General features: G+C 36.0%; 1 protein-coding gene across 3 annotated transcripts in view; it reads right to left on the bottom strand.

Annotated features, from left to right (window-relative positions):
- Positions 1-1589: 1589 nt before the first annotated feature.
- The window catches only part of LOC142343209 (uncharacterized), a 41168-nt gene continuing 26995 nt past the window's right edge, over positions 1590-15762 (bottom strand). The window contains exons 7-14 of one of the 3 annotated variants that reach the window (XM_075394956.1): positions 13262-13341; positions 12680-12726; positions 12214-12262; positions 11797-11966; positions 5382-5477; positions 4900-5036; positions 4350-4570; positions 1590-2728 (exon numbers count right to left, since the gene is read on the bottom strand). In XM_075394956.1, coding sequence (XP_075251071.1) covers positions 1755-2728; positions 4350-4570; positions 4900-5036; positions 5382-5477; positions 11797-11966; positions 12214-12262; positions 12680-12726; positions 13262-13341 — 1774 coding nt within the window. In that variant the 3' untranslated portion in view covers positions 1590-1754. The remainder of the gene's footprint in view (positions 2729-4349; positions 4571-4899; positions 5037-5381; positions 5478-11796; positions 11967-12213; positions 12263-12679; positions 12727-13261; positions 13342-15762) is intronic. The other 2 variants (XM_075394976.1, XM_075394967.1) reach the window with 2 other exon arrangements.

The raw sequence follows: 15762 nt of genomic DNA, 5'->3' as shown, positions 1-15762 counted from the left end.
ATTTTTTATTCAAATCGATAGCAAATCAATTTTCGAAAAACTCATTCTTGTTTTTTTTCCTTTTTTCTCTGAAAAGTTGTTTGAATAAATTTACTATTACCTCAAGGCAAACCCAACAGGAGCGCTGGTATAATACCAGTTTATCAAGAACAATTTGTTCAATTTACTTTTGTTTTGGAATTTTTTTTGCACCGAAACCTTGGACCCGACAAAAAAAATTATCTCATCTTTGTCAGGAAAAAACTTACGTTTTTTGTCAATCATGATCAATCAATATCATCAAATTACAGATGATGACAAGCCCCCTGTTTCAAGCAATTTTTGATGACAGCTGTTATGAAAAGATTTTGTCTCCAGGCCCCAATTATCAATTTTTCAGAAAAAAACCTCGGTGTATCACAATTATTTCGGATATCTGAATTGCTCAATAATGCCAGATATTAATGAGACGTTAGTGTCCAGGCGTTTTGCAAATCGGTGAAGGAGCTATTTTTCGGTTCTGACCCTTATGAACAAAAGTGACAGGCATGTATTACTAATTAAAAAACCTTCGGAAAAATTGGGAATTTTTTTACTAAATACTAATATATGCGCTCAGCAGTTATTTTATGGGCAATTATCTCATGAATGACTTAGTTTAAGTTGACGAGCGTTATGAGCTTTTTTGTAGTGCAGTGTCTGATAATATCATACCAATAGGCAGTTTCATCTCGACTATCTGATGGAGCAGACTTTTTTGGTGTCAAAGGTCAGCAAAACAATTGCATTTTTTCATTTTTATTAATTTATTATTTTTTTATTTTTGCAGTGGTTAATGTGTTTCTTGCGGCTGGAAAAACTTACTTAAAACCCGACAAAAATATTAAAACGGAAAATGCAATTTTTATCAAAACAATTGCTCAAAATTGTCATATTAAAAAATTGAAAGCTATTCCATGGCAAAAAATTTTTTCTCGGTAACTTACTATCAAAGCCTTAAGAACGTTTTCTGGCCCCTTTGTCTGCAAAGACGTGAATAAGGAAAAATAAATGTCCAAAAAATTGAAAAAATTTGCACGTTTTGTCAAAAAAATGCTAAAATTCGTGATGTTAAAATGTTGAAACCAATCCACTACCACTAGAAACTATGCCGTAACCTATTATAAAACCCTACAGGAGGTTTCTTGTATGACAGAACTCAAAAAGTGACAAATTTTGAAAAAAGTTGAAAATTATTTTGTAAAATTGGGTGTTTTTAACGATCGAATGTTCAAACGTAGTAAGGGTGATGCATCGGTGGGCTGATGAGGGAGGGGAGGCGGGCAACAGTGGGGTGCACGGGGAACAGCGCGGTGAGGGGTTGGCGTAATAGGGGGGGGGGTCAACTGTGGGGTTGTCTTCAACCTCTAAGAAACGCCATTTACACCATAAGTATAAGTCTCCAAAACAGTTTGAGCTGAAAGGCTCTAAGAGCACTTAATGCTCGCTGGGCGCTCCCTGTTTATCCCGTTTTTGAGGACTAAAAATCGGTCAAGCGAAAAATCGCATAAAAAAGACCGACAGGACTAATAAAATTGCTACAAACTTCGTTTGAGAGCAATTAAAAACTATGAAAATCAAAAAATTTTGGATGAATTTTTTCAACTTCCAATGGCAGGCAGAATTATTAATTTGAAACAAATGAAAAACAACATCAATGCAATCTTTAAAATAATATTTAGCTGATTAAACACTGTTTTTCAGATATTTTAATCCTGTTGTAAAATACTTCTGATTTATGCGTTCTGAGTTAGTTTGTTCAAAAGATCAATGTCTAAATTGCCCAATGCTTTGCTTGTACCACTCTGGTCAACAGCAGCCAACGTTGCTTTGCTTTGTTCAATTAAATCATCTTCATTCACGTAAGTTGTTACTTTTGCTTTAGGTTTCACATTCGGCTCCTCGACTTTGGATACATTGCTTTCGATTTTACTTTTTTCAGCCTCAACTGGCTTTTCTTTCTGTGCCACTGGCGGCTTGTTCGGACTTGAACTGGGTCGATTATGATTACTCGATCCGGAGCTTGAACTACTTGAGCTGCTGCTGCTAGAGGAACTTCTCCGCCTTGCCTCTCGTTTCCGTACAGGACTTTTCGACTTAGATTTACGACTCGGCAACTCAACTTTCTGTTCTGGTGATTTTTGCTTTCTTTCAGGGGACTTCTGTTTACGTTCCGGTGACTTGTGATTTTTACCCGGTGAATTCTTCCTTTCCAGCGTCTTCGTCTCAGACGATTTCGGTTTTCGATTCGGGGACTTCGACTTTCGATCCGGCGATGGAGATTTGGGCTTTCTTACAACGGGGCTCAAGTTACGCTTCTCCACTCGATCTTCAGCACTGGTAGAACGTGATTTATTGGATGATTTGCTTCTTCTACGTCTTGGGGACGGAAGCCTCCGATTGTTCTTGCTGCCAGGCGAGTACCTCCTACCACCTGAAGGTCTACCGCGCCAAGAACCTCGGCGCCTACCAAAACTGCGTGATCTGCTTCTTCGAAATGCTTGGCGTCTAGGAGGACTAGGACTCCTTTTGCTTTTCTGGTACGATGCTGGCAGTTCTCGACGTCCTTCTCGAGGTCTGAGTGGTGGACTCCTGCTATGTTGCTGCCGGGTTGGTCGTTTTTCAGTGTCTTCATCTTGCACTTGAGCGTAGAATGGAAATTGTCCAGAGTATGATTCCTGGTTTTGAGACACCTCATCTCTTCGAGAGTCTGAAATAAGGAACAGAATGAGAGGTTAACTAAAGCCACAGATTTTCATAAAAATCTGGACTACTGTCTCTACCGCCAACTCACTGTGACTAAAACTCAGATGTCGGTGGAGATCAAACTAAACTGTGAACTATGATAAAATTGAGAAGTTAAAAAATCAGTAATTCTGGAGTAAAATCAGGACCATAGAATTCACGAGACTTTCGGGATCTGACGGGATTGCTCAGTGACATGAAATTTTACATTGGCATTTCTTGCCCAGACATAACGTCTAGATTTTCTTGTCAAAACATGGGATGATTTGACAAGCTCTTATTAAACGCAATTTTGATGACAAATATTGACATATCTCGATTACAGCTTGATAAAATACCTATTTCATGAGACATACACCAACCATACAGTTTCGTGCCCTTTCTAGCCTCGACATTTTCTAACCAAGAATCTAAACATACCCGGCAGATTGCCGGAAAATAGCCGCCGTTGATTCCAATAAGCATGATTGGGATTGAAATAACAGACGATACTGAAAAAAAAAGATTTTTGTACAAAAACATTTTTTCAAGTCCGATTTATTTTGATGGCATTTCGTAGTTGAACATACTTCTGTTTCTTAGAGAGAGGCTACAGGGGCTACTATCAATACCAATAAGCATAAGAGATGGTAACTAAGACTTATAGGAACGACGTTCAAATAGCGGGCATCTAAAATTGGGTTTTATGGGTTTATCCCGTTTCTATTTCTGACTTCAATTTTTTATACTGACTCTGTTCATTTTGAATTGCTTTGCTGAGCAACTGATGTTCAAAATCACTTTTAGCAGAATGAGAGAAGAGAGAAACTAGCCTAGAGAAGTCAAAAAGATTTCACGCAAAATGTTGAAAAAGCGGCAAAATGAGGTAAATCGAAACATTTTTTTATTCGACGAAGTAAAAAAACATAGCAGGACAAGTCCTGACGTACAATTCAAAGAATTTTCATTGACTAAACAGAAAAACTAGACCTAGAATGGACTATGAGTGACTTGGGAAAACCGTTTTTAAAAAAATAAGATCAAAAAAATAAGAAAAAAACAGAAAATCAATGTCAAAATGCCGCATGTGAACAAAAAAACCACTAGCGAGAAATGAAAATTTAATTCAAACAAAAAACTAGGCCTAAAATGAGCTGTGAATGAATTGGGAAAACCATTTAGAAAAAATCCGATCCAAAAAATTGAAAAAAAAAACAGTAAAAATCAGAATGAAATTGCCGCATGTGAACAAAAAACCACTAGCGAGAAACCGAATTTTTGTTCAAACACCGTTTTCTCACTCTACTTTAAAATTAGAGCGAAAAAAATTCACGCCGCAAAATCACTCGCTTTTCGCTCCATTTCCTGTTTCGGCGTGACCAAAATCACTACTCCAATTTGACTTCAAAAATCATGAAAATGTGTGAACAGATCTTAAAAAAAAGACAGCGCCCCAATACAATTCAAATTCTTTGAATTGTAAAAAAAAAATAGGAGCGCTATAATAGCCGGCTGAGAAGATGAGGGCGGCTATTAATAACAATCTTATCAAGACGTCTCCCATTTTTCGTTTTACTGAAAGGTTTGTAAAAAATTATTACACATACGACAGGATATTTTACCATCTCTACTCCTGTACTGCCCCTGGGATCTCTGCGGACGACCACCCTCAAGGCGTCTGCTGTCAAACTTTCGTTCCATGGGATCAGGCGGCTGAGGATCGTGTGAAAATTGCTCCTCCGCCTCCACTCCGTTCTCTCCCTCCTCCTCTTCATCGTTCGATTCCTTCCCAAACTTGTCATGCTTCCAAACATCCGGGCTGCTTTTCCTGTCAATTTAGGGTCGATAATATTTTGTGAGCGTAAGCGTTACCTCTAGATAGAAGCAGCGGAACCTCCTATAATTTTACTCCACCATTATTTTCTACCACCTCAACCGTTCTTCAGCATCTTTGTTGAACCGTACACTTACTACTACTCTAAGAGAGGTACACATTGACTTCATGCTCTCCTCCTTTACCAGTTTCTCCTGCTTGGCTTGTCGAAAAGTCGACAATCACTCAGGCGAGCGAAAGAACATTCTAGAATTATGAGTATATAGTTCCTCCCTCCCCGCTAAAGTGGGGGTCGCAACAAAAAGCAAAAATTTCACGCCCACCTATTGAATCGTGGGTTTTGTCCCTGTCTGAAGCCGGCATTGTTTCCATTTCGAGGAACGAAACCTCTTCTGTCGTTTCTCGGTGAAATAAAACTCCGTCTCCGACCGAAGTAATCAAAATTTTCTCGGTCATCGTGCTAAAACAAAAACCCCATGGTGAAAAGATTTGAGCACCGCATTCAAATAAAAAATGACTGCCACGTATTTAAACTAATCAGTTGATAACTGATAAATAAATTCAATAATGCATTAATTCAATTCATAAATTCAATTCATGATATCTTCCATTTCAGCATTTCTTGCTTTTACGCGTTCCACCGAAATTTTATAAAAGTCTATAATAGACATAGCATATTATATAAGTCTAATAATTTTCTTGGGCGCTAGTAGAGCACTAGTAAATCGTTTGGATCAGACACTGAACGTTTCGTTGCTATTAGTCAACACGAAAAAATTTTGCATCTAATCGAGAGATAACTCACTAGAAAATATCTCCCTCCCGATGGCACAAATTTTGGGTCCAAATTGGGTGTAATTTCAGCTGATGCATTGATAGGCTCCGTCTTCTCCAGTTCTTCCTAGGAAAACAATACTTTATTTAAAAAGTAAAATTTTACCTTCAAGGCCAGGCCAATTTTTACAACAATCTCGTCGGAAATCAATTATTGCTTTAAATTAAATCCTAGAATAAATTCTACAGAGCTGAAATAATGCTTTGCAATAAAATACTTGATTTTGGTGGATAAAAAATTGCCGAAGAAAGAGCCGGCCGAACAAAATCATTACCAGCATTATTTCCACATCAGCGAAAATTACGCGTTTTGTAATTTCAGTTTCCTTAACCACGAGACGTTTCTTGTTAGAAAATAGATTCTACTAAGATGTGTGCCCAAAAACAGATATTTTTCTTGAAATTTTTATTGTTCCAACACTTTTTGTTTACACATCGTAGAAAAAGAGCGACGTAATTTTTTAGCCCTTAGAGGCTAAAAAATTAATTTTACTGCAGGCTGGGAAATGAGAGCTGATTTTATAAATTGAAAAGAAAAGGAGAATTTTGTTTTCGAAGTGATGCGGGGGTTGTTTGGAGGGTGAGGACGATATTACCTTAATAAATAAATTTTACAATTATAATTGCTGGAAAAATTGCTTTAGCTATAAATCTATAATTATATTCGAATTTACAAATTTGCTTCAAAACAAAACCAAGATTTCGTTATAAAACGTAAGAATTCAAAAGACAAAATTGAAAAAAAAAATAAAATGTTTGCAAACATTCTCTGCTTTTTGTAGTTCAAAAGATTTTGGATCAAACCAAAACAAAAAAATTTCACAAGGGAACCGACTTGAACAGACTACAAATAATTAAAGAAAAAGACAAAACATTTTTCTTCGCCTGAAAATCTTAAATGATTTTTTTAAATGTCGCCCTATAATAAGTTTCTCAGATTTGATTCGCCAGAAGCCGTATCCAAATGAGAGTGCTACTATAATGTAGTAGAAAACTACAGAAGACAATTATTCTCGAGAAAGAGAGAACCAGAAAACTGAATAGCACTGTCCCTCGGTCCCCTTGGTGATTTCAATGGCCTCTTGGTCAAAAACGTTTGCGTGAAAATTAGGGTCTTTCATTCATAAAGTATTTGATTCGACAGGCAAACAAATGGAAATTTAAGAAGTTTTAGAGCAAACAAATGGAAATTTAAAAAGTTTTAGAAAGATGTTATTTAAAATATTTTTTATATTCAATTCCAAGTGCACCTACGCTAAACCTCATACCAATTTCAGACATTTCATTTGAAAGTTGAATTAAATGAAAGGTCACAGAAATGACAAAACATAAGAGATTTGAGACGAAATGAACAGAAAACAATGTGGTGATTTGTTTTCCAAAGCCATATTGTTGATTGATACTGCTGCTTCGCATACCTTTAGAATCACGTACAATCTCAGTAAACAGAATTATTTAAATAGTGGAGATATTAGCAGTATATTCTTGCAAGAAATAAATGAACTCCAATTACAAGTATTCGGAAAAGCAGAAATCAAAATCTTTCTTGAAATTTTGTTTGTGCAATTTTATGCTAGACATTAAACCCTTCGTCATTGTAACCCTCCATCATTCTAGGTGTCATTTTGGCATAAATCAATGGAATTCCTGTTTAAAGGTACATCCAAACACATGACAAGAAAGGCAACCACTTGAGTTGAGGAAAGAACAAAAAGGCTTTTCTTTCTCAGAATCATTGCTCCAGACTTAAACTGGCTTTGATGTTTACGCTGTTCTGGTGGTTTCATTTCAACAGGCAGGAGAATTTAATGAACAATGAACTTTCTAGGAGACCTTTATATGTATCAGATAATAAAAACAAAGTTTAAGATGTTTTATCTCAATTGCTCAAGACAGTGACCACAGTTAGGTACACTAGTTAAGTAGCGGTTATTAGCGGCTCATTACGACTCTGGTTAGCCGAATTGTTCAAATAAATGGAATTTGAAACAAGAAAAAAATTATTTGAGAATCAAATAAAGAATATTATTTTTTGCCAACATCGCCGCCATTTTCTCAACTTATGCTTGGTTGACTTCGAAACTTACTTGCTCCAGTTGACTCAAAATTGATTGAATTATGAAATTACGCAGTCGACTTGCGCGAGGTAATGAAAAAACAAAAACTTCAGATTTTCAGTACATTAAAAATTTAATTTCATTCTTTGATTTGTCGCGTAAATACTAAATAGAAAAAGTCTTGCTTAGTCTGACTAAAATCTGTCAAAGTACGAAATGGTCAAGACAAATGAATTGAAAAAATTCTTACTACAGGACAAAACTTGCGTGACATAAAAAAGAAAACAAATTTTTGAAGTGTTCTTGTTATTCAGCAAGATTTTTTGAGTCAAATTTTCTTAATTTATGACTTAGTCTCACCAATTACAGTGCCCAAAAACATAGCTGCAAGATTGCCAGAAAATATCTCCCCCCGCTTCGTAGATCTGCAGTCTCAAAAAGGTAGAAGAAACAGACCCAAAAATTTTTTTTAAAAGCTGAGCTGTTGTATTTTAAAATATTCAACACGTTATTGATTCTATTAGCTGCCTTAAGTACCCCTCAGTTAGAGTAACGCACTCATTTGACATCAGCGAATTTTCGTGTCAAACAACACTCCATCACTCTACTTTAAATTTCATGCCACAAAACAACTCGCTGTTTTGCTCCACTTCCTGTTTTAGCGTGACGAAAATCATCACTCCAATTTGACTTGAAAAATCATGATAATTTGTGAACAGATATTGAAAAAACATAACAGGACATTTCCTGGCATACAATCCAAAGAATTTTCAACGACAAATAAGAACTAGACCTAGAATGGACAATAATTGGTCTAGGAAAACCATTTAAACAAGAACATCCAAAAAATAGAAAAAACAGTAAATATAAATGTCAAAATTCCGCATGTGAACAGAAAACCACTAGCGAGGAAGTGAATTTATGTTCAAACCCCATTTTCTACTTCAAAAAAATCCACGCCGCAAAACAACTCGCTTTTTCGCTCCACTTCCTGTTGCGGCGTGACCAAAATCATCACTCGAATTTGGCATCCAAAATCTTAAAAATGTTCGAACCGATCTTTAAAAAATACAGCGCCCCAATACAATTCAAACTCTCTGAATTGTAAAAAAACAAGAGAAGGCCATTATAGCCTCAGCTATCGCTTTGCTATAGTTGTATAGGCTACGCGTATAGTCTACTCTGATGAAGTCTACGATAAAATCTGGCATGAATCGAGAACTGCGAAATAGTTCGAGATGCAATCCAGAATTTCAAAGCGACTTTAACAAGGGTTATGAAAGGATGCTTGAAACACGATCTTGCAAGTTTGAAATCTGGCAGTGTATTATCTTGCATTGCAAATATGTCATTTGAAAATCTGGACAATCTTGTGTGAATGGTTTAACTTGTTATTTGATTAAGGGATAGCTTGATGAGCAAAATTACCGAATTCGCATTACACAAGGTCAGCAAAATCCTATTTAAAAGAAATTATTAAACATACCCGGCAGATTGCCGGAAAATAGCCGCCGTTGATTCCAATAAGCATGATTGGGATTGAAATAACAGAAGATATTGAAAAAAAAAGATTTTTGCGCAAAAACCTTTTTTTAAGTCCGATTTATTTTGATGGCATTTCGTGGTTGTACTTCTGTTTTAGAGAGAGGCTACAGGGGCTACTATCAATACCAATAAGCATTAGAGATGGTAACTAAGACTTATAGGAACGACGTTCAATTAGCGGGCATCTAAAATTGGGCTTTATGGGTTTATCCCGTTTCTACTTCTGACTTCAATTTTTTTATACTGACTCTGTTCATTTTGAATTGCTTTGCTGAGCAACTGATGTTCAAAATCACTTTTAGCAGAATGAGAGAAGAGAGAAACTAGCCTAGAGAAGTCAAAAAGATTTCACGCAAAATGTTGAAAAGGCGGCAAAATGAGGTAAAGCGAAACATTTTTTTATTCGATGAAGTAAAAAAAAGAAAAAATAGGAGCGCTATAATAGCCGGCTGAGAAGATGAGGGCGGCTATTAATAAATGGAAATATTTTTAAATATTTGAAACAGAGGGGTTGAAACAAGACAGGTTAAGCTGACAGTTAAAGCAAAGTGATAAATTTCATTTCAATATTTTGCAATGAACTGGTTAAAATAACCGTGTCATTCTGACACTATCCCTCCCACACTGTACCAAACCGTGCATAACACCAAAAAAGATGTCGGAGAAAGACTTCCTTCACCGGAGGGTGGTTGAAAAGAAACTTAATACTAAAATTCTCTAATCAAAATATATCAGGAACATAGCCGGCAGATTGCCAGAAATTAGCTGCGATAGCTTCGCCGATCTGCTTTCCGAATAAACAGTAAAAAAAAAAGACAGACCAAAAAATACACTTGTCATTAAAGGATGAGATGCTATGTTTTGATTAAGAATCTGTATAAATTATTGCTGCCTCTATTAGCTGCTCTCAAATAACCTTCATCTAGAGTGACACACATTCAATTGACCTTATCTCGTTGAATTTAAAATCAGAAAAATCGAAGAGAGTCAGAAAGTCTTTTTTTGAGAGTGAGGTAAGTCACGTGCGACCAAAAATTTAAACACGCGAATGAACAAAAAACTTGTTCCACTATGAGAAAGGAAATGATGTCACGCACGCACTCCAGTTGAAATTGCTGAATGAAATGAATGAATGAACAAAAAGCACAATTGAACAGGTTGTGACGTCATATGGTCGTAACAAACTTGACGAAATAAAAAAGCATAGCAGGACAAGTTCTGAACAACAATTCAAGGAATTTCATTGACTAAACAAAAAAAATAGATCTAGAACGGACTATGAGTGAATTGGGAAAACCATTTCTAAAAAAATCAGATAAAAAAAACAAAAAAAACAGAACATCAAAGTCAAAATACCGCTAGCGAGAACAAAAAACCACTAGCAAGAAATGTAAATTAAATTCTAACAAAAAATTAGGCCTAGAATGACCAATATGAAAGGATTGGAAAAACTATTTAGAAAAAAATACAATCCAAAATCGAAAAAACAGTAAAAACCAAAGTGAAATTGCCGCATGTGAACAAAAAACCACTAGCGAGAAAGCGAACTTTTGTTCAAACACTGTTTTCTCACTCTAGTTAAAAAATAGAGCGAACAAATTACACAGCGCAAAATCACTCGCTTTTTTTGCTGAATTTCCTGTTTCGGCAAGAATCACTACTCCAATTTTACATCAAAAATCACGAAAATGTGTGAACACATCTTAAACAAAGACAGCGCTCCAATACAATTCAAATTCTTTGAATTGTAAAAACATAGCAGGGCAAGTCCTTACGTACAATTCAAAGAATTTTCATTGACTTAACAAAAAACTAGACCTAGAGAGGACTATGAATGAATTGGGAAAGCCATTTCTAAAAAAATCAGATAAAAAACAACAAGATAGAAAAACAACAAGATAGAAAAGTCAACGTCAATATGTGAGCAAAAAACCCCACTAGCGAGAATTGGAAATTCTCTTCAAACAAGACTGAGCCTTGAATTAACTATGAATGGATTGGGGAAACCATTTAGAAAAGAATCTGATCCAAAAAATTGAAAAAAAAACAGTAAACATACCCGGCAGGTTGTCGGAAAATAGCCGCCGTTGATTCCAATAATCATGAATGGGATTGAAAGAATAGAAGATATTGAAAAAAAAAGATTTTTGTAGAAAAACATTTTTTAAGTCCGATTTATTTTGATGGCATTTCGCAGTTGAACATACTTCTGTTTCATAGAGAGAGGCTACAGGGGCCACTATCAATACCAATAAGCATAAGAGATGGTAACTAAGACTAATAGGATCCAAGTTCAAATAGCGGGCATCTAAAATTGGGCTTTATGGGTTTATCCCGTTTCTATTTCTGACTTCAATTTTTTATACTGACTCTGTTCATTTTGAATTGCTTTGCTGAGCAACTGATCTTCAAATGCACTTTAAGCAGAATGAGAGAAGAGAGAAACTAGCCTACGGAAGTCAAAAAGATTTCACGCAAAATGTCGAAAAAGCGGCAAAATGTCAAAGCGAAAAAAAGTTCGACGAAGTAAAAAAAATAGGAGCGCTATAATAGCCAGCTGAGAAGACGAGGGCGGCTATTAAACATCAAAGTGAAACTTCCGCATGTGAACAAGAAAACCACTAGCGAGAAACCGAATTTTTGTTCAAACACCGTTTTCTCACACTCCTTTAAAATTAGAGCGAAAAAAATTGCATAAAAAGACACGCTATTAAATAATTTTGTATGAAAGATTGAAAAAGCCATTTCGAGTAACTAAAAATGTTCAAGCGGTAAAATACAAACCTCGGGTGGCTTACTGCGACTCTGATTGCCCAGACGATCCTTGGCAGATGGCTTGTTACTAGAGTTCTCATTCGAGTCTCGACCACCACCGTCGAAGAACTTCTTAAAGGACTTAGGATTCACTCTGACAACCTGTTTCTTTCCACCACTGTCACTTCTGTCTTTTTCTGCTGAAACATAATATTTTTCCTACAACGAGTAAAATGATTTCAAAATGAGGTGATTGAAATCAGAAACATCTTAAGGACAAAAAAACTCCAAGTAATGTGCAAAAATCAGTTTTCACCCTTTATTTCGCTGCGCTTTATAAATAATTTCTTCGCATCAATTGAAGTAGATACTCGAAACTTTAAAAAAATGAATGCGGTACCTCTTGTTTGGAATTTATTTACAAATATGCATAAAAATGAGATTTACCATTCAATTTTTCGGAAGTCGGTCTTTCTTCACGCTGCGTTTCTCTGTCCTGAAAAAAAAAACAGAATAAAATCAATCGACTCAGAATAAAATTTTAAATTCCAAAACATCAGAAGATTCTTAAACGAATAAAGTCCATGTCTATTTTTAGATTATTCATGATGTTTGCGTTAATTTTCATCTCATTCAACTCCAATCTGTTTAGAGTTATGAGTAGTCAATCTGTGAAGAGAACAGGATCATTTAAAACCCAAATAGTACACTCTTAGGACGTCAATACGATATGAACTACCATATGATGGTTTTCGATTTTGATCCAAACCTAACAACTACGTTGTGTAATACTGATTAAAATGTAAAGTTCATACACTGCCTGAAACTGTTTGTTTCATGACTTAATTTCGACGTATTTAGTGTTCTTTTCTATCTTAGCTATGGTTGAAGTTTACGAAAAAAAACAACTAACCCGAGTGTCTCTGTTCTTCAAATCACTGCGGTCAAATAGAGGTCTAACTGAAACAGAGTCATGTATTTAAGAGGTTCTTGCTGAAAAAGTTAACTTAAAATGACAATAGAGAATATCAGGATCATAAAGCATACAAGCCATACCCCTAAAAATCATAGTCATCATTTGGGTATTACGACCGGCTTTCAGCTCTTTTGGACTAGTCATATAATTTTTTAAAATGACTCGGCAACCTATGACCATATCCAATTTTATGCTCTTGGTCTTTGGTGTACAACTATTCGACGGGCGGCAATTAAGCTTTACCATTAGAATCACATGATTGCTTCTATTACGTTAATCCTCTATCAACATCTAAAAAAGGGATGTATTCTGCCCCCCCCCCCCCCCCAGCTTAGTAAGCGTGAATTTTTTATGACCCCCAGGCGGGGGGGGGGGGGGGGTCGAAACAGAATAGATCCTAAAAAAGTTTTCCATTATCATGAACAACGGTCGATGTTACTGGGACTCATTAACGACTGCAAATAGATAAGACCTCAGTTACAACTATCAAAGTATGACGACGACTACTCCAAAACTTACATGTTTTGTGTTCCCGTTTCTTCAGCCAGTCTATGTGAAGTCCCGCAGTCAAATTTTCGTCCGATAACTTCTTCTGTTTTCTAAAAAATAAACAAGGCATCTTCATAACAAAACAAATCCAATATTGCCTGTTTTAGTCCAAACCGGATATAATATCCCACTGAAAACCCGAAAAAAGAAAAGAATCCCATCGGCTTATAGCTTAAAGTGTAAGTAATGTTCATACTGACGCGAAATTATCATCAAATCAGGTTTCACTCATTGGTTTTAGAAACTTTCCACAGTGCCGACCTCTGAATTTTCGAGCCCGGAACTTTCTAAACCACCAGCATTAAAAAATCATTAGAGGAATTTTACTACCGAAAACAATCTAACACCTGCAATCATCACAAAAATGATCCACAAAAGGCTGAAAAACGTCACCATAAATGTCAACTTAATACATACTTTCGAAAACCCCATTTTTATGAAGCATGCGTTAGGTTTATTCTAATATACACCCGCAACCGCCCAACTGACGAGACTTGTGTCTCTTTGGCATGATCTAGGAGCAGCAATAGTCCTCTATACTGTTAAGTTACTTTTTACGGCATTCGTGAAAATCAACTGCTGAAAATTTGAGTATAAACAACAAAATCCTCAAACTCTGAGCAAGCGGTTCATTAATAGCTCGTCCAGAAAGTAAACAAAAAACAAACATCAAGCAGTGAAGTGAAAATCATCTACAGGCTCAGAAATTGGCTTTAAAGTACATTTTTAACCACTTGAATAACTTCAAATTGAGTAATAGAACTATATTCGGTTCACTTTTGATTATTTTCCGTAGAAAAGACCCAAATTTGTCTTCAAGACATCAATCAAAAATCAAAATTCCAATCGTTAAAAATGATGGAGAGAGCACTGGAATACTTGTATTGAAACTTCGTATTTTTTTAGTTGCAATACAGATGCAACCCATTGACCTCAAATTAGTTCTCTCGACGAAGGGAAAGACTAAGCGCACTATTAAGAGAAAATAACAGAACAAAAAACCAGTTGAATATTTGAATCACGACTTAAAACTCTTGTCATCGATGATCTTCTATTATGCAACTCCTGTGGTTTATATTCCGGATTTTTCCCGTTGAGATACCGACATGAAAAATCGCAGTTACAGTTGAAATTGTCAAAATCGGCCCATTTCAAACAAGTTGGCACTCGAAAACTCATTAACACATCACTAACTATAGTATTCCATATTCAAAACAATCGAAACCATTTTGAAAGAAGCGTAACATTCTGAAGCCCATTGCGAGAAAATGGACAGCTAGAATTACTTTCCCGACAATTTTTTAAGTGATAAGAGTAGAGAAGGAAATTTTAGACTCAAGACAGATCGCAACCACACCCAAACCGAGTCAACTCACAATAACCTAACCCACTATAAAGATATCATAAGGGACTTCTTCAATTACATTATTATTACTTCCTTTGAAACTGCGGATACGCCAGTAGTTTTCCCCAGTGTTTCCTTTTCTGGTGCTTAAGAGATGCTTTTCGGGACCGGCTTAAAAATACCCTCACAATTCAAACTTTAATGGCTTAAGATCTCCCTTTCCTTTCGACCTCTGATTTTATTATTTCAACAATTCAAAGACGTTTTTGCTTTCGGAAAACGAGTTTCTCATAGTTTTAAAAACTCAAAAGTTTATATTGGGTTTATTGGTTTTGGTAGGTAGTGGTATCCGTTTTAATTCGGTAGAATTTAGTAACGTTTGGTTAAGGTTCCGTACGATTTCAGTAAGTTTTGATAAAATTAGGTATGGCTTATTAAAGCATAGTTCTTTTGGTAGGTTGTGTTTGCCTGTCAACAGTTTGTAACATTTCGCCTTAGAAGTTTTCTACCGAAAACTAGTTTCCCGGAATGGCATACTCATGCACCGTAAAGTCAACATTTCAAGCAGCTTAATTCCTTAACTTTGAAACAGACATTGAGTGCAACCCAAGAAAAACGTAGCAAGCCTTTGTTGATCCTGCTGGAACACCTCAAACTCTAAAGTTAGTGGAAGCCAGATCAAATCCAGCAACAAAACTGTTGCGCCAAGATTTGATTCTTGAGAAGAAAGACTCTTTAGGGAACTATCAAGGAAATAAAACATCTACTGGAAAACCTGAATAACAGAGTTGCATAGCTTCTTGAAAAATCTCTTTAATCGGAAGCTGAAAAGATTTGTGCAAACTTCCAGTTGAACTTCCAGCTCATCTGATGCACATAAAAGAAACTTAACTCGGCGAAATACAGCAGCGCACCAACAAACCAACCAAAAAAGATATCTGAGAGCAATGGAAAAAATTTAGCGGGATTTGTCTCATCAAATTCTTCTCAGCACCCGTTATGAGCGATCATTCAACTGACCTATTTCAAATTTCCCGCCGACAAGTTGGAACCCAGTTTTCCAAGTGCTCCGTCAGAAAACCATGTCTGCAGACACTTATCGGAAGTAACAATTACAACTTGCTAA

The sequence above is a fragment of the Convolutriloba macropyga genome, chromosome 1 (assembly GCF_964194025.1).
Source record: "Convolutriloba macropyga chromosome 1, txConMacr16.3, whole genome shotgun sequence".
Classification (NCBI taxonomy): domain Eukaryota; kingdom Metazoa; phylum Xenacoelomorpha; order Acoela; family Convolutidae; genus Convolutriloba; species Convolutriloba macropyga.
Note: the sequence above shows the minus strand (reverse complement) of the source record. Positions and strands in the feature narration are given on the sequence as shown.